This window comes from Gadus morhua, chromosome 2 (assembly GCF_902167405.1).
Source record: "Gadus morhua chromosome 2, gadMor3.0, whole genome shotgun sequence".
NCBI lineage: Eukaryota > Metazoa > Chordata > Actinopteri > Gadiformes > Gadidae > Gadus > Gadus morhua.
Genome location: NC_044049.1, coordinates 17,115,541 through 17,134,705, shown reverse-complemented (window position 1 = coordinate 17,134,705; position 19,165 = coordinate 17,115,541). Strand labels below are relative to the sequence as shown.

General features: G+C 44.3%; 1 protein-coding gene across 3 annotated transcripts in view; it reads right to left on the bottom strand.

The window, feature by feature from the left end:
* Positions 1-926: 926 nt before the first annotated feature.
* The window catches only part of igf2bp1 (insulin-like growth factor 2 mRNA binding protein 1), a 47,110-nt gene continuing 28,871 nt past the window's right edge, over positions 927-19,165 (bottom strand). For 2 of the 3 annotated variants that reach the window (XM_030337391.1, XM_030337413.1), the window contains 12 exons: positions 16,837-16,888; positions 16,645-16,708; positions 15,375-15,671; positions 14,761-14,895; positions 13,233-13,355; positions 11,318-11,453; positions 10,896-11,018; positions 10,515-10,631; positions 9,813-9,887; positions 9,355-9,486; positions 8,784-8,897; positions 927-8,411 (listed from right to left, as the gene is read on the bottom strand). In XM_030337391.1, coding sequence (XP_030193251.1) covers positions 8,235-8,411; positions 8,784-8,897; positions 9,355-9,486; positions 9,813-9,887; positions 10,515-10,631; positions 10,896-11,018; positions 11,318-11,453; positions 13,233-13,355; positions 14,761-14,895; positions 15,375-15,671; positions 16,645-16,708; positions 16,837-16,888 — 1,545 coding nt within the window. In that variant the 3' untranslated portion in view covers positions 927-8,234. The remainder of the gene's footprint in view (positions 8,412-8,783; positions 8,898-9,354; positions 9,487-9,812; positions 9,888-10,514; positions 10,632-10,895; positions 11,019-11,317; positions 11,454-13,232; positions 13,356-14,760; positions 14,896-15,374; positions 15,672-16,644; positions 16,709-16,836; positions 16,889-19,165) is intronic. The other variant, XM_030337402.1, reaches the window with a different exon arrangement.

Sequence of the window (19,165 nt, the reverse complement as noted above, 5' to 3'; positions counted from 1 at the left end):
TGCTGTCGGTTATGTATGATACTGGTTTGATATCAGTGAAGGAAACCTAAAATGTTGTAAGATTGACAATTACTTGAACCAATGAAACATTTCAAATGTATAATATTGACAATTGCTGTAATTGAAGGAAACCCTTATGGTAATACTATGCTACTGAAATAAATTCTGAAAAAGCCAATAATTGTATGTTGTGTTTTTGAATGGCGCTACTTAGTGATAAACTAATATTTTGCGTCCCGGGTTCAATGTGCCCCTCCAACAAAACAACTGGCCCCGGTCTGGCCCCCCCATGAAAATTGGTCTAGAATCGCCCCTGCTCAGAAGTTAATAGAAATTGCATTCACTTATCCCAGATGCCTGCAGAATGGTGCCCTCTTGTTGTGACAGAGAGCATTTAACCTTTGTTTCATTTGTAGTTTGATTGTTTGCCGTTCCAATTGTAATAAAACGCTTTGGTTTAGAAGTATAGAGATAGAGGTATAACTTTCAATTATGAATGACCAAGAGTTGTGCTAAGAGTTATTAGCAAGCAACCTCCCGGCAGTAGAATGGTGCTGTCATGTGAAGGGATTCCTGTTGATTTCAGATATGTTTGTTCGCCGTTTCAGTAAAACTTTCACATGATGGGGGGACAGTTCTGACATGATGGGGGGACAGTTCTGACATTGTAATCATACTGTGTACAACAGTACATACCATGTAATGGTAGCTGCAGTAGGCTAGGCACTAAGTAAAAATAAAAATTGTGCGATTTGGAACGCAGTTGCCGAGCAGGGCCTTTTTATGGCTAAGATAACATTTTTCAGTTTTGTTGTCCAGTTTTTTCTGCAAAAGAATATTCTATTTCGAAACATAAGAGGGCAACAAACAAAACACAAAACCATTTCATGCTATTTTTTGGAAACACAAAGACGCATACCAAGGGGTCAATTTTCTCTTCTTTTAATAACACATTCATAGCTATGCTCTGCTTTGTTTACAAGTAGTTTAAATCAAGTGATGATGAGGACTAAATAGAATTAGACAGGTAGAGGGTGTAAGTCTATATACTGCAAAGACAACAGTGCCACCCTGTGCCATAGGGGAGAACTGACACAGAAGTACCCTTCTCTCGACGGGCCTCGACAGTTGCGTACAAAAGCTCAGCAAGCCTAACCGCCCGGGTTATGTTATTACAAAAGCACACAAGGCTGGTTTTTGATTATTCTTTTTAACTATTTGATGCATAGATCAGTCCATGTCATACCTGAACAGATAGAAAGTAACAGTTTGTACTCCCTGGACACGCTATGGTCTGTCAATAAAACTAACAGATGGCTGACACAGGAACGTCAATACAAACATTACGATTCACTCAATGTTATTGTTGTTATCAGGCAGTAAATAGGGGCTCAGTTGTAGCAGTTAAAAAATATAACCTGAGCCTGTGCTGTGATTAGGTACAGGTATAGGCCTTGAGATTTATCACACTTTGACAAGAGAAGGGTACCCCCGGCCCTCTTTAAAAGCCTTTAAACACCTTCTAACTTGGCTCCAATGCCAGCTAAACAACAGTGCGTTTTATTTTTTTTCCTTTTTCAAATGACTCAGATGTGAAAGTAGGCCCACAACGTTGAAACAGAGAGATGTCACGGTGATTTTACGAGCAGGTCCTTAAAGGGTGCAACTATAAAAGAAAATGTATGCGTTTCAGAATCAAGGGACACATGGAGGTTAGCATCATTCACTGCATCCAAACGCAAGAGATACACAATCCGCTGTCATTTGAAGAAAAAGAAAAAAAAGATAGGCAATCACAAAGAGACAGAGAAAATGATTAGAAATCGATCAAAAATGAAACATGAATAATCGTGTTGTGGTTACGTAAGGTCAAGTTCAATAATCAATGAAATGACAAAAATAAAAATGAAAATTTTAAAGTTAAATCTCATGTTGTTTTTATGAAAAGAGAAGAGATGTTCTTTCCCCCTATGAGGTTTATTGTTCCATTGTATAAACCTTAAAAGAAAAACTAACAATGGTGAAAGAAAAACAAAATAATCTTTGGAAGAAGTAAAAGTATTTTTTTATTCCTTTAATAGACTATCCACTACGGTATATGGAGAAGCTGCTACCCAGTTATTCATACCTATATTTCTTTCAAGCATTTTTTTTGAAAACCTTTTTTATTTTTTTGTGTCCTTTTTTCAAAAGATTTTTTCAGCCATTTTCCTATATTTTGCTAAGAGGTAGATCAACAACAACAAAAAAATACATGGTTACAGGTGTTTCCCCCTTCCTTTCAGAGGTGGAGTCATGAGGTGAGAGACAGAGGGTTCGGCAGGATTGCAGAGCTGGAAGGGAAATTTGGCTAATAGCATTAGAGAACTAAACTAAACTTAGCTAAGCCAAACTGGACATTTTTATAGTTTTGAGCTATTTCTTTGTTGTTTTCGACATATGTTGTGAATGAGTCCACAGTGACACATAGCTCCAAACCACAGTCAGGTTTATTAAAATTATATTATAACAGGGTAAAAATAAAGCTATAGTATTATCCTTTTGTTAGTATATTTCAAGTCCCTCTTCCCAGCCAGCCCTGCTAACTTACACGCACACTCTGAACCCACCCGGCCTTACGTGTCTGTATTTTTAACAGACCCATCTCTACGTTGAGATGTTAAATTAAACCAAAAAAACTGAAAATAAAAAATATGTAAAATAAATTAAAGTAAAAGAGGGGGGAAAACATGTGCCTCACCACGTTAGCATGCGCTGTCTGTCCTTACTGTCTGATTGTATGATTGCTGTGGTCGGTTTTTGTGGAGAGAAAAAAAAAGTGATATTATTGTTGATATTTTTTATTTATATATTTTGAGGTAGCGTTGCTAGTTGTGTTCATATGTCTGTCCGTGTTATTTTGTCCAGGTCAACAACCACCTGCCTCAACCTGGCGGAGATGGTCGACAAAGCCTCCAAAAGATCGGTAGTTGATCGTGACATGCAGAAGTCTGTGTCTAACTGTCCTTAGAAGAGTTACAAGTCTGTCTTTCAATCTGTCCGTCTGTCTGTCTGTCTGTCTGTCTGTCTGTCTGTCTGTCTGTCTGTCTGTCTGTCTGTCTGTCTGTCTGTCTGTCTGTCTGTCTGTCTGTCTGTCTGTCTGTCTGTCTGTCTGTCTCTGGTAAGTCAGTTCTAAAGCATCAGGTCCAGTCACAAAGTCGTACTAAAAGTTGCATGAAAGATAGAAAGGTTAAGCGTTGATGTTGTCATCGCACACGTCAAATCTCCAGGTTTACCCCGAGACTTTTCTAACGAGTACTTTACTTATTCCATCTTACATTTTGAATAATCTCGCTTGAAAGGTCTCGAAATGCGCAAGAATGAATCTGAGTGGTCAAGATAAACACTGGCTCACCGATGCTTTCATTTTTTTCTTTGTGTGGGGCATACCATTTTCTAAGGGGGGGAGGGTGTTGGTTGCCTCATGGTGGCTTTTTATCGTAAACTAAGATAATTCATTGAAGCGTTACCCTAATGGCATAAGGGAGGGGAAGAGAGTTTCTTCTTATGTATCCATTTATATAGTCATTATTCTGCACAGACAGCATTTGACGAGAATGGTGGGCCCCATGTCACATGTGATAAAACATCTGCAAGTTAGGTTCACTTTCAAGAGTGCATAACAGACAGGGGGACGCGGTGAGAAAAGTTTTTCTTTTTGTTTATATTCCATTCAAGTAAAACGAAAAAAAAGTGTTATACCTGAGATTTTAAGGTATATTTCATCTGTATTTAACTTGATTAAGTTTGAAGTTAAATGTTAGGTATCAGCTTCAGTTCCTTTTATATATAGCATCGGGGAAGGGAAACCTTTTGAGGATATTTTGGCACAGTAACTGTCGTGGACTGAGCTAAACGCCATATATTGTCATATTTTGTAATTGTCTTGTTTAGGGAAATTAAAGTATATCAAAAAACAAAAAAGTATTCTACAGGATGAGAATGCTTGGAGGAATACCACAACAGACCAAAATGGAGACCAGCGACAAGGAGACAGCTCTCTCAAAAAATTAGAAGAATAATGAGCAGAAGAGAATGAGGGAAAAGATAAAGCATTGCGAGCATGGATAGAAGGAATATGGAGGCAGTGTACGTATGTGTGTGTGAATCTGTGTGTCATAATGATGCTGCAGTTACTGAAACTGTAGCACTTCAAGCGACTGAACCCTCCCCCATCACTAAGGGTCCCAGATATGTACAGAATCCCCCACTCTCTCCTCTCCCCTCCCCCACTCCCTCGCATCCTTTACAGGAGGTTCTCTCTGTAGTTTGTTTATTTATTCATGTATTTAATTTATTGATTAATGCTACAGTACATCAGCCCAGATGTCCCGTCCAAAATAAAGCTTGCTGTATTGTACAAAAAGAAAATAAAGAAAATAATCATCTAAAACGGTTGCTGAATGGAAGCTGATGAAAATTAAATACAAATCCTAAAGGGCATGTCTTGGCGCTTGTGAACAGAGCTCTCTAGAAGAAGGAGAGAGAGGGTTACTTAGCTTCCTCACCAAGTTAGCTAGCTAGCCACAAGATGACGGCATATACCGGAGTGGTCGGTAGTCGAGCAGATGCGGTCCAACGCTTCAATGCTTTTGCTTCCTTGACCTTAACGAAGCTTTATAATTGACTCCGGCCTCGCTTGGTTAATTGCAATAGTTGAGTTACAGCCTCTGATATAAAAAAAAATGGAAGCACAGAGATGGATGGAGGTTTCAGTTTTCTGTTGAAAAGTGAGCCGGTTATGTCCCCGGGTAGATTAAGGTGGTGGCATGACATGCAGACAAGGCAGTAAAGATCCATCTGGCAGTGTCCCTTGATATTCTGACGCATGGTTAGATAACTCTGGTTTTCTACTGTGTCCCACCATCTTTTTATTTGTTTTCAAAAATAGAAAAATTGTGATTGTGTTCACCTATATTTTCTCACATCTGGCTTATCCGATGTGATTGATTTGCCTCACTATTTAGTTGTTTTTAAAAACTCTCTTGCATTTCCTTTCTTTCTTCTTCTTCACCCCCGTTCGTCGAGATAATTGGTTTAATCCCCACGACCGGTCGAACCAGACAAAGGGCCGAAGCTCTCTGTTCTACTTTTTTTCTTCACCCACTCGCCTCTCTAAAATGAACCTTTAAAACCGGTGAAACTAAAAAACAACACGCAAACACATTCAAATCATACACACACGCACGCACATCCACATTCTCTCTCTCACACACACACACACACACACACACACACACACACACACACACACACACACACACACACACACACACACACACAGCCAACACGAAGCGTCTGAGGTGTTGCGGTCAGTGCACAGGTAATAAATATTCACATTCAGAGCAGTCAGAGCAAGTTTAGGTGTGTGTTCAGATGTGTGTTGTGTGTGTGTTTGTACAGGTAGAATGCCCCTTCCGTATTTTTAATACATTTCTACGAATACAGCTGTCGCATCTTTGATCTCCGTTGTAGCACTCGGCACAACTCCGACAAACAACAAATTCCCGACACCTCCTGTGGCCGTGGCTATCCGTTAAGAGGGCACAATAAACAAGTAGACCGATCGACACAGCCCACACGCGCTGTCGTTATCTTCAGCATGTTTTGCATATCGTTTTCGTTAAACTTTATATTTCGAGGGTCACTTCCAGGCAGTCTCTTAAAATGTATTCTCCTCATGTGTTGTGCCGTACCCGCGGCCCGGCCTCTTACAGACTGTTTGGTTGTTGGTGCATCATCGTGATGTCGTCAGTGTAAGGCAGCCAGAAAGAGGGTCCGTCTGAGCCAATCAGTGGCCTCGGATTGGGCCAGGGGTTTGTGTTAGAAAAGGGAGATTTTAAAACAGATGGGTTCCTCCGCTATCACAGCTTGTACACATATTAGAAAATGAGCATCAGGGGATTATCCATCTGATGAAACCACAGAAGACAGTAAAAGATCTCTCATTGAGACACACAGTTAGCATGTGTACTGTAGGACCCGCCTCTTAAGGAATGCCACTCCCCCATTGGCTGATATTTTCTCTTTGTTTTGTTTTTCTCTCACTACACGTTCAGAAAGAGCCTGCGGATGTTTCCGGCCTCTGGTCACCAATCAACGATTGGTGACTAATGAGTTATCTTTCTCTGATCAAGCTTGAACGCAACCTTGTCGTCATCCTGAGCTCATTCCCCACCACCACAACAACAAAAGAAAACAGAAAAAAATAAACAAAGCAACAAGACAAAACCTAACAAAAATACTTTTTTCATTAAAAAAATAAAAAATATTCAGGACTTTCAGCTTTCTTTGTCTCTTTTTGAAAACACCAGCAAGCAAAACAAAGGAATACTGAGGTAACTTCACCCTGAGGTAGGCTTTTTTTTATTCTTTTTTGTTTTAATCGCATTTCTTCTCTAATCTGTTCTAATCTCGATGGGAATGTCCAGTCATAAACCCCGCCCCTCATTGTCATACACAGGCGGGGCCTGGAGACTCCCACCCACAGGCCATTGGCAGATTGGGGAGAGGGAACCAGGAAGCCACAACCCTTTTTTCTGATGTTAACTCTTGGACACTAAACTCCAGGCAGGGAGAGTTGGGGGACAGCTGGAAGACTCCTTGCTTCCCCCGGGCCTGGTCGAGGGCTTGTGCTGCTCTCAAATTACAGCATGCACTCTTGGGGTCATTCCTAGAGGCGTCCTCTAGTGGTGACTCCCTGTATTAGCACAAGTCTACCAAACCAGCCATTGAATAAAGAGGCGTGCGATGATCAGATGCTGTCAGACGCACCTTGTCTGTCTGTCACCGCATCCCCCGCAGGTGGGGGCTCTAGCGCCGATACACCTGCGCTCCTCTGCCGTGGAACCATTCACCCGAGGGGCCGGGCTAACTCACATATCATATATATACAATATATATAAAATATGCCGTTTAGGGTGCGGGCCGCTTCCCAGCTAGCATAGCCACTGGGCAGTTTTTCCCGGTTTGTTAGTTCCGTGTCTCGGAGCGAGAGCCGCTGCAATAGAACTGCAGGGCCCCCGCCGCGACCTCCGCCCACCTTACTGTCTCTTGCCGTGCCCGCCGCCACAGAGCTGAAGGCTAGGGGGTTCAGTGCCTGCCCAGGCCCCGGCCTCCATGTAGGCTACATTACTGCTACACAACGACAGGCCTGGGGGCCCGGGCGTTATACAGAAAATCCCCGGACAAAAGGAAAAAAGGCAAGGCGAGCTGGACACGGCATTTTTCAACATTGACATGAAGATTATATATTTACAACCTCATATTTTCTTTTTTTTCTTCCGGTGCCCCCCGTAGTCGGAGGCACCGTCACAGAGCAGTGTTAACATCTGCGGCCCCTCTGCTTAACGTTCATTGGCTGGCGTGAGGGAGTGTGACCTATCCCGTTTGCCACTTCCCATTCCCCTCTCCCGGTTTTCTGCCTGACTGCATTCTATCAATAATAGCTCTGAATAAAACATTTCTATACATATATCTATCTTTTTTGTTTCTTAAAAAAAACACCCTTAAAATATGAGACTGGCTGCTGGAGCGGTGAGGAGAGGTGCACACAGGGGGGCACCAGAGGGGCGGAGTGGGCCTCTTCCGGAGCACTGATCACTCTGACCAGGAGCCGTAGGGACCTCGCCCCTCTGGCCACTGTGGTCGATTAAAAAAACGCTAGCCTTTAGTGTAAGAGCAGCAAGGCTGTATCACGTCCGTCCTATCCTAGGCTCCATCAGGGCTTATCCAGTGGTGTTCCCGTCTGTGTTGTTGCAGCAGATATTCATCACCCCCTCCTCCTCTGCGTCCTTTTGGAGTGCTACAGAGCTGCACTGGAAGACACGACAACAACACCGCTTCCCATCAGCGCCTTCCTGTCACACCTTCATCCCTCCGCCCTTCGTCAGCCCCTCCTCTGCCCTGGCGTCTGGTCTCCCTGTTCTCGCTTATTTGATCTTATTAGTTTCTCCTGTTATGCGCCTACTCCTATCTCTCTCTCTCTCTCTCTCTGTCTAAACATCTGGTCTCTCTCCCCCCCGTCTCGCTGTCAGGCATCACCTCTCCCCTACCCTCCCCCTTCGTATTTCCTCCCCGTCTACAGCTGGGTCCGTGCGTCGCTCTCCCGTTTCAGTCCGTCCGTGTTGCGTTACCAGTTCGTCCGTGCGTCTTGTTCGTCAGGCAGTGGGGGGGGGGGGGGGGGGGGCAACGGCTCACTTCTTGCGCTCCTGGGACTGTCCCTGTGGGGCCGGGGCCTGGGCCGGGGCAGGGGCCTGGGCCCCGCCCATTTCTGAGAGGCCCTGGGGGTGGGGGCTGGCCCGCCCACCCATCCCCCCCTTCTGCTGCTGCCTCACCTGGGTCAGGATGTCACGGATCTTCCTCTGGGCCAGCTGGGGTGGGGGGGGGGTTGTTTAGAAAGGGTGGAGGGGGTGGGGGGAGGAAGAGGTGGCAGGAGAGGTAGGGGGAAGTGAGAAAAGAGGTGAAAAAAAAATGAAGAAGAAGAAGAAGAAGATTACTTATTTGTCATTGCACAAGTACAAGTGCTTTCAACTAAATTATATTTCTGTTTTAACCCATCACGGGTAGCATGTTTACCTTTCAAGTTGCACGACTAGTTGACCGTTAAGATAGACACGGACCGATTACAGAAAGGTATGATCAATTCCTTAAGGGACAAAATTACAAGGAACAGCAACTAATAACATTTCATTAGAAAGTGGAGGCTGAGTGAGAGAGATGGGAGCGGGATTGGGCCTCCGTACCTGGCTGGCGTAGAAGTGTCCGATGATCTTGACGATGACCTGATCATTCTCATCTGGGGTCTGCTCCCTCGGGACCACCACCTCGGCTGCTGTTAGGTTCTGAAGCTCGTTCACCTTGAGAGACGCAGCACAAGGCCGTGAGGAAAAAGGACCTAAATACCTTTTTGTAGCCTACATTATTTTGTATTGGAAAAAAATAAAATTTAACATTTGGTGCATTTTTTAGAGGGAAAATGTATAAATTCTCAGTTACAATGTTTTTTTTTTGGGAGTAATCATGAATATTTGAGTTTGCATCATGTTCTCAAACTCAAAAATAATCGTGATTTCCATATTGACCCAAATAATCGTGAATATGATTTTTTACATAATCGAGTAGCCCTAGAAGGTGACCCTGCATCATTGCAGCAGTGCATGTGTAATCAGGGCAAATTCTGTGCAACATTCCTGGTAATTAACCGTCAATTGAACTTCCCTCTATGCGATTAATCCAAGTCAATCATAGCATAGGGGAAGCCAAACTCTTCCCAATCTGGGGTTCTTGTGTATGAGCGCACGCCGGCCGACCTACCGTCTTGCCTCCCTTGCCGATGACTCTCCCTGCCGCCGCCGCTGCCACCTTGATGTGGGTCTCCAGCTTCACCTCCTCCTTCGGCCCAAAGAAGTTCTCCTCCTTCAGCTTGCCGTAGATCCTGCCCTGAGCCTGATGGAGGTGGTGGAGGAGCATGTTCAAACAGTGCTGCTATGACAAAAGGCTTTCTCCGCATGCACTGAATCAAGCCGTTCATCATCCATTCTGCAATTTACCATCTGGGATTGATACGAGTACATATCCTCTTAACTTTAGAACAAAGAGAGCTTCTATTCATTTATTAATGCATGTATTCGTTCGGTTGAGCAGAATGCTAAGGAGTTTCAAGGTAACAGTCGGGTATCGAGAGAGTGAGGGTTTGTAGACAATAGGTGGATTGGTTGAGGCGTGTATACATTTTAATTTGAGTCACATTCATTATTAGTGTCATGGTTCACCTTAAACTGGGCCTCAGGTGGGCCTGTCACGATCACCTGCCTCATCTTAGCATCAGGAGCCTCAGCCTGGGCGATCTGGAGAAAGAATGAGAGGGAGAGTGAGTGAGTGGGTGAGTGAGTGAGTGAGTGAGTGAGTGAGTGAGTGAGTGAGTGAGTGAGTGAGTGAGTGAGTGAGTGAGTGAGTGTGTGAGTGAGTGAGTGAGTGAGTGAGTGAGTGAGTGAGTGAGTGAGTGAGTGAGTGTGTGGTTGAGTGAGTGAGAGAGAGAGAGAGATTAGAGATAATAATAAAGATAATGAGTGTGGGGATAGACTATGATATTGAAAATAAGGATAATTTGTGAGTGGTAAAGACCATGATTATAATGGATAACGATAACGAATGTGTGGCTAAGATTATGATAAAGATAATGAAGATATAATAAAGATAATGAGCGTGTGTTCAGACCATGAGAATAAAGATAATAAGTACCATTTTATCACCAGGATGATGATCCTAAATATAATGCATGTGCGTTGAAGACCATGATCATAATGCATGTGATTTCAGACTTTGATAATGATAATTAGGGTGTGGTTAACACCAGGATGATAATGAGTGTATTTACTACTTTGTTAATGACATTTAGTGTGTGGTTAGCGTGATGACAATGACTGTATTCAGAAATTGATAATGTTAATGCCATAATGAGTGCGTGTTCAGACCTTGATGGACGCCCCAGCGAAGCGGCTCAGCTGTTTGATGTGCTGTCCCTTCTTGCCGATGATGGCTCCAACCGCCTGGGCAGGGATGTACACATGGACCGTCTCCTGCTCCTGAGTCTGAACACACACACACGCAGGGACGCACATGTACACACACACATATACAGACATAAATACACACACATACATACAAACACACACGGACAAACATACACACACGTATACAGACAGACACACACAAAATGTGATCATTAAACAATAAACAACCTTCCCAGATTCTGGTGACTAATCAGTGTCACTAGTGGCTAATCACTAGCATGCCTCTCTTCACTCAGAGACAGTCCCTTTGAAACAAAGGAGATTTCCATGAGGAATCTTTACCCCAAAGGATCCGTAGGGGGCGCAAGAGGAGGAGTTGCCGGGCGGGGGAGGGGGCATGGAGCCGGAGGGCGGGAACAGGCCCAGGGCCCCAAGGTTCAGGCCTGGAATCAGATGAGTCTGTTGCTGTTGAGGAGACGCAGGTTAGAGAGGGACAGGTGTGGCTCTGGGTCTGTGTCCGTGTATTTGTGTCTGCAGATATATGTGTTGGAAACCGGCAAACAATGAATTTGCGGACAATCGCTACAGATCTTTTTTTCAGATTAAGTTACAATATCTTTATAAATCTTCATGCCGACAGCTGTGGATAAAAAAAAAACAAGAGGTGCTTTCATTCACTTAGAGTGAAGCATGTTTTACGACGGCCTCATCAGCTCAAGTGTGAGTCTGCAAACCAGCGTGCTTGCACGGGTGCCTTTACTCACATTCATGGCGGCGATGTCGTTGTCGTAGGCCTCCCTGACCTTCTTCATGACCTCGGCCTCGGCCAGGCAGCAGGCCTCGATGGGGCCCTTCACCGTTATGGTCCTCTCTGGGTTGTACAGGGTCAGGTCCTGGAGCCTGTGGCCACAGGGAGGAGAGAGTGGGGGTCAGGGGAGAGACCAACTGTTCATTGTAGGGGTGACCTTGAACTAGTTATTCAAATCTTCAATAGACAGACGATTAGTCGACGCCATCTTTAACAGTGGAATCATTGTGTCGGGAAATTCGCACGGCATAAAATGTGCGTTTGGAACACACAATTTTTCCGGCACATTCCATTGGGATGATGGAGGGGTACATGTGTGGTACCACAGCATTACTTGGCTTCAAAAATAATAATCGGTTATAACATGATATGTCTGTGGCAGTGGGGGGATTGAGTCTTGTGTGTCTAATGTCCTCTGTTATATCTTTCCATAAATTTCCTTAATGTTTGTTTTATGAACCCTTTGTTTTATGACAGTAGCACTATCCAATCATATTCTTATTGAAGAAGAGCACATTCTAGACCGTAAAAAAAAAAGAAGTTTGGCAGCTGTTTGAAAACATGAAAGAGAATCCAAAAAAGAGAGCAGCTCTCATATGTTACCCCTCGGACTAATGAAAATCATTCTTCCTCTTGACAGTGCATATTCACTGTACTGCAAAACTAAATGGGGCTGCAATAGTTATATAAGTCGAAACGGATCAGAAACATATTTAGAACTTTAAATCAGACAAACGCTTCTGCAGTTTCTTTTATCAATGCAGGTTTTGCCTTGATCGGATGTGAATACCACGCATAATCAGACAGAACCGAGCTCTCCAACTCTGCAGAGACTGGCCAATGTTGGATTTCACAGATGTATTACAATAATTAAAGTAAATTATCAGCCTAAATTATAGTATAGTAGGCGGATAGTAGCTTATATTTTCAGTAAATTTGAATTCAGATGCTGACATGAACAGATGCGCTCAATTAGGCCTTTTGTGAAGGTCATTTCTTGGTAGAGGAGGGAGATCATTTAGCCAAGGCACTGTGCTTTGCCTATAGACGGGTGTGGTAAACCCAGATAAGCCAGTTTATTGTTTTCAAACCTTTAAATCCAGGCAGTCACAAGAGAGCCACCATTGAGCCGCTTATATCAGAAATAATTTGTGATTCACAATTGGTCGACGATGGGTCTGGCCTGACGAATCAGGCTTAACCATAAAGAAGTGTAGGAGAGGATAGCCCTTTTTAACAAGGGCCCCCCTCTTTTTAACAAGGGCCCTTCCCTTTTGCCCCTGTGTGATACTTCCGGGGGGATAATGGATAATTTCCGTTGTGGTTTGTTCAAATGTTGAGAGATATATATATTTGCATGACAGAACAACATTCGTTGACGCCAACAAACAAACTGGCCTTGCAAATAAAGGGTGGGATACAGAATCTATTTTACAGCAGAATGCCCCGAGACCATAGACATAATCATACACACACATTAATAGACACATCCACACATTCAGACATATTCATCAACACAATTCAACACACATTAATATACATTTGAATTCACACATTCACACACATATTCATAGACATATTCATACACACATACAATCAAAGACATATTCTAACCTACTTTCACACAGCAACAGCAGTGTCAACTCTGTAATGGGACAGTATATGATGTATGCATAGTGTGAACGTATGTGTGTATGTATTAGTGTTAGTGTGTGGGTCTGTGGGTATGTCATAGTGTTAGTGTGTGTGTGTGTTCGTGTGTGTGTGTGTGTGTGTGTGTGTGTGTGTGTGTGTGTGTGTGTGTGTGTGTGTGTGTGTGTGTGAGTGTGTGTAAGTGCATGCATGCGTGTGCGTGCGTGTGTGATGCTTACGGTGAGATGGTGATCTTTGTGTCGGTGTCCTGCTCCACCTTCTTCAGGTTGCGCCCCTCCTTCCCGATGAGACGTCCCACAAAGTTGTTGTGAGCCAGGATCTTCAGCGGTACTTCATCGGCGCTGAACATGAAGAGACAACACACGTCTCTGTGAATACTCACAAACTGGTTCCAAACATGTTCAGTCTGCATCGCATTACGCTGCATTAATTTAGCTGACGCTTTTGTCCAGAGCAACTGGAAGTTGCAATGTGCATTCAAACATGAAGCTACCAATCAAAGAGTGAAAGAATCATTTGAAGCCATACAATTCATCTAATAAACAAAGCAAACTACTTTACGCCTGACAATATAGAAAGATGAAACATACATAAACAAATATCTTTATTTATGTTTTTATTTTTATCGTCACGCGACAAGATGCAGTCTGAACCCGATTTGTTTTCTAGCCTGCGGAGGAAAAAGGGTTGGTATTCAGCTGTCATTCCACCATTGTGGAGCCAGGCCAGTAAACAATCAAGATCTTGTTGAGCGGCAGCTGGCGTTCCCTGGTAGTGAGGGGAGTGGCAATAGGGCGTAGTGGACGGGCTTGGCGACTATTGTTTGGCCACGTGCTGGATGTTGGCTTGATCGGAGCAATTCACAGCATGCTAGGCAAGTACTGGTGACTTGAGTCAGTTCATTTAGTCATAAGCCATGGAAATACAGCTTCTTCATCGCTCGTAGAGAACTCACTCAGCGTTCAAAATGGACTACCAAAAATGAATGACATCTCAAGTCCATAACATGTGTCATACACGGGAGTGTAATGCCACAAGGTCCTGAGAGTGTTTCGCTTTCTTTTAGATGTCCATGTACTGTACCCATTCATAACTGATTGTGCTGATTCGGTCCAACATGGTGACAGGCTTGCAAATACTAAGAGAGCTCAGATTGCCAAAATCAATACGTTGTTGTTGTTGTTGTTGTTGTTGTTGTTGTTGTTGTTGTTGAGAACACCATACAAAATAACAACAGGGAAAGAAACATTGGTTTAAAACAAACGTGCTCCATGTGGACTGGTGTCTGGTTCACTGCGAGCACAACACCGGCCTGAGTGTTCAAACCATCATAACCGTCTCTCCTGGCTTCACTCAAACACCCGTAACCATTACCCTTGTCAAGTTTACTTTGTCGATCGGATTCCGCCGAAGAGTATCTAGCGTGCCGTGTGCTCTCCGTGCGCTTCATGAGAATCGGAACGACAAAGTCATCTTTTTACAGACAACTTTGACAACGAATGTTTTAGTGAAGCCAGGACAGAAGGTTTCGATGGTTGCATCACCCAGACCCGTACGCCCCATCAACGACAACACCTTCACTGATGATCTGACGCCAGATATCAATAGATAGCACAGACGTGATCATACTCCTGAAAATATACAGACACAACATGTCACGATGCATGCAAGACATGCGTCGGAGCATGCGTGCATGCTCCGACGCATGTCTTGTGTGTTGTGTCTGTATGTTGTCGGGCCTCTTACGTCTTGGTGTCTTTGGCCTCCTGTTGCATGATGTCCAGGATCATGCGGCACGCGGCGGAGCAGCCCTCAGGGGTGGAGTGGATGCTGATGGGCTTCTCCGCCGCCCCTGCGTTCTCCTTGCGGTGCACGTCGATCCTGCCGGGACACACAAAGAGCCGAGTCGTTCACTTGATGGAAGGGTACGTTTGTTTTTTTATTCTTTTGATTAAAGGAAACAGTTATGCTAGGCCACTTTTTTTGACATAAGAAATGACCGCTACAGCTCCTAATCTAACACAAATAAAGATTTTGCGGTTAGACCACTGATGTCATTGGTCCAATTTGGGGAACACAAACCTAGACCAATGACCAATAAATATACATATATTTGAGTCGTCCAAAATATTGAATACCTCCCCCACGCCTCCTTATGGACGTTTTCTTAAGGATTTCTTTTTTTATTGGAGTCAGTAGTAATGCAACATAGTTCAAAGAAGGTTGTACTATGAAAAAACTAGATCTAATCTTCCCGGAAGAACCCTTAATGACAAGGAAAAAAACATTGCCACGCACACACACACACACACACACACAGACACACACACACACACACACACACAGGGCGTCCCACTCACTTGCTCTGCGTCTGCTTGGTGATGTTGCGGATGGTGGCCCCCTCCTTGCCGATGATGGCCCCGACGTACTGCGTGGGCACCAGGAGCCTCAGGGGGATATCGGTGTGCTGGTGCTTGGGGGGCATCCCGGAGCCTGGGGAGCCGCCGCCGCGGTGCCCGCCGCGGGGGCCGTAGCCGGGGCGCCGGCCGTTGTCGGGCCCCCGCGGGCCGCCCTCCGCCTCGGAGGTCTCGTCGGGGATGTAGGAGACGTGCAGGGCATTGTTCTCAAACTGGTAGCCATTGAGCTTCTGGATGGCTCTGAAGGACGGACAGACGCACGGTCATTTTGGATTTTTTTTTTTCTTAAGAGATTTATTCAGCAATAACGAGGCCCCCTAAATGAAGTACCCCTCGTAACACCCTTGTTACCCGTGTCCCATTGATTTAGAAGTTGTATTGCTTTTGCCGACAAAGATTGGTTGGAGAACTGCGTAAGACTGTAGAAACTGCTATTCACCAATCAGAATAGAGTTTTTAACAAAACTGTGGAATGAGTAGGCTTATACCCCTGCTATCGACAAAGGTTAGTATTCTTTCTTCTTCATTGTTTTAGGTTTTTTATCAACTTGCCATAACAGGGTGATTCTTATCCTCTGGACAGGTTCAATGTTAACATGCAAACATTATGAATATACAACTCCAATATCGATTTCCTATCAATGATGTTGCTATGCTTCTTATTTATAGTTGTATTTAGCTTTTATCTGCCGCTATGCTTAATTTATCAAGACTTCTATATTTCCTATAGAATAAAACCAGTCTAAATAATGTCAAATAATAAAATGTGCATTATTTCAATAGGCCATCACACATTATATTGTTCATTTTACAGCAGAATATGTTATGACTATGTAGTTGACTGTATAAGTAGTTACTGTATGAATTAAAAGTGTAATGTTACTTCACTGTTGTGTCACATTAATAACCTCAAGTCAGAGCTGTTAACCTGTTCGGTTTAGCGGCCACTAGGTGGCATCCGTGAAGCACAAGCAGTGCATAACTGCTTAGAGCAGACCGAGAATCTCAACTAGTTTCATACGGCTTACAACAAATTCATTGTTGCTGACATTTTTACACTCTTTTAGTCAACAACATTTTTTTTTTTACTTTAAATACTACTACTGTTATTGATAATAGAAGGTACAAAAACTAAGTAACCTGGGGAATAATTCACACTTACAAAGCAACTTGGAAGATTAAAAGAGAAAGGAAGATGAAGATAGGAACTTACTGCCTGGCATGTTCCCGGGTTCCGTATGTAACGTTGACCACGGCCGTCTCGCTGTCTGTGTTCACTGGAAGGGAAAGAGAGAGAGAGAGAGGTTGAGATTACAAAATGTATCGCCTTGACCTAGGACCTAGAACCTTATAGAATCCATTATACAAAGAGCACCACTACCTGTTGGCTAGGAGTAGAGCTTACCTTGTTCACAGTTCTCCACGGTGCCATGCTGCGCCAGCAGACCATCTAACACCTGGCAGAGACATGGGGATTACATATAGTGTCAGATCAGTAGACTCATCTCTTTTTACAATATGGTGAGAAACATTCATAACATAGAAGTTGATCATGTGTCGTCTGTCTAACAGACTTGGTAATTTTGTACTCATCTCTCCTTTCTGCCTCATGTGTGCTCAATGTGTATAATTCATTGTCTTTCAATGTCTACCTATTGAAAACAACCCTGAATAATTACTTTTGGCAACTGCTTATAATATGAGATGTAATAAATAGAATTAAGAAGTAAAAATAAGTTGGTTTGAACCATTGCACAAACCAAACATTGATCATACATTGATTGATTTTTGCCAAACCATCCATTCACCAAAATAACACATTTCCTACAAAGTGTCTTTGCTCTCAAACTGGCTGCTGCGGACGTTTCAGCGTTGTTATCCATCATTTTCCCCACTATTCAAGATCCAGCCTACATTCTGTGGAATTCATTGCTTCCTCTCTTAGACGGCGCAGAGCTGGAACGGTGCAGCCGTCAGTATCCTACACATCCCTGAACACATCCCTGAACACACCCGGGTCAGTCGTCTGAGCGACCCGAAGACAGGCCGTTCCTGTTCACTGACGCCCTGAATAACAAGTAACCCCCCTCTCCCTCCCCCTCCCTGAATCACACACCCTGAATCATGTACAGTCAACACACACACATACACAAGCAAACACCCACATAGACGCACACACAGAGACACACAACTCATACGCATGACTACGCTTCCCTTCCCGAATCCTTACTTTGACACATGCATGCTTATTTCTCTTCTCTTATCTTGAGGCTAAAACAAAAACCTCCTCACATACTTTAAAAACGTCTATCTCTCAAATAACCAAACGCGACCTTCCCCCCTGACGTGCTGTCCCATAAGTACAACATTGTTGAACCGGCGGCTGCCTGCCTGCAAAACCTGCTGGACGTGATCAGCGCATGTCAAACAGCCCTCTCAGGGAGGCTGGCAGAGGACTGAGGTTTGACCGCAGGGGAAAGGGGTGGCGTCGTCGCGCAGAGACGTCGCCCTCGTGTGGACAGACCTGGAAGGAGCCCTGAGTCTCTGCTGCTGCAGCTGCACGGGGCGCTGGGAGCGGGTGGTGAACTGTACGCTGGAGGAGCAGAGAGCCTGCCGGCGGGCCACCGTGCCTGCACATACACCACGGCCCCGGCCTGACATGAACACATGGCTCCCCCTCCTCTGCACCCCGTCCCCCCCCGCACACATAGGGGTACACACAGTGTGTATGTATGCATGCACACCCGCCCCCACGTGAAGCATGCATGCACACACACATACACATACACTCATACACTCTACATAAAGGGAGCGCAAGGACTCGCATACACACACACACACACACACACACACACACACACACACACACACACACACACACACACACACACACACACACGCACACACACACACAAGCATGCAGGCGTTTGAGCAGACACACACACACTCTACACTCTACATATGGAAGCTATTGATCCGCCCCCGTGTTTCTGAGTACAGTAAAATATTGTTTGATGAGCGCCCCGATTATACGCTACTATTTATACTCCGAGGAATGAGGGGAGAGGAAGAGAACGAGACGAAAGAGGAGACGGGTGAGGGTGGGGGGGAGTTGTGGTGGGGGGTTAATCGCGACATTAGAGATTAGGCTAAGGGAGAAGAAAAAAGAGTTGAGAACAGAAAGAATAAGAGCAGAGAGTAAGCGGCCCGCAGAAATGTGAGAGTATTATGAATGAAGTCGAGGGGAAATGTGAGGAGCGATGGAGGGGGAAAAAAAGTAAGGGGGGCGCGAGTTGAAACTGATGACATCATGTCTCCTCTGCACCCCCCCCACAAAACTTCTACTCGTTTACCACTTTGAATTCTACAGATTCTGCAAAAGTTCAATACCACATGTTAAAGGGCAATTTTTTCTCTTCCAATACTGACGCATTGTCTAACTGACTTTGTTTCTCGCCCGTGTTTCTGCCTAATGCAAACACTGTGTGTCGTGTGTTTGGATAGTATCATGTAAAAAAATGTAAAGGAAGGTAAAGTCTCTACAAAACGTCCCTGAAAATAAAACAGAGGGCATGCAACGTAACGTTCGATCGGTAGAGATGTTGCCATGTATATATCGTCAATAAGGAGCTAACTTTCTATTAAAAGTTAATAACGATAATTGTAGGGACACAGAGGCTTATAGCCTTAGCATTACTTAGGGACTATTAAGACGGGGAAAAGGGTATGTCTCT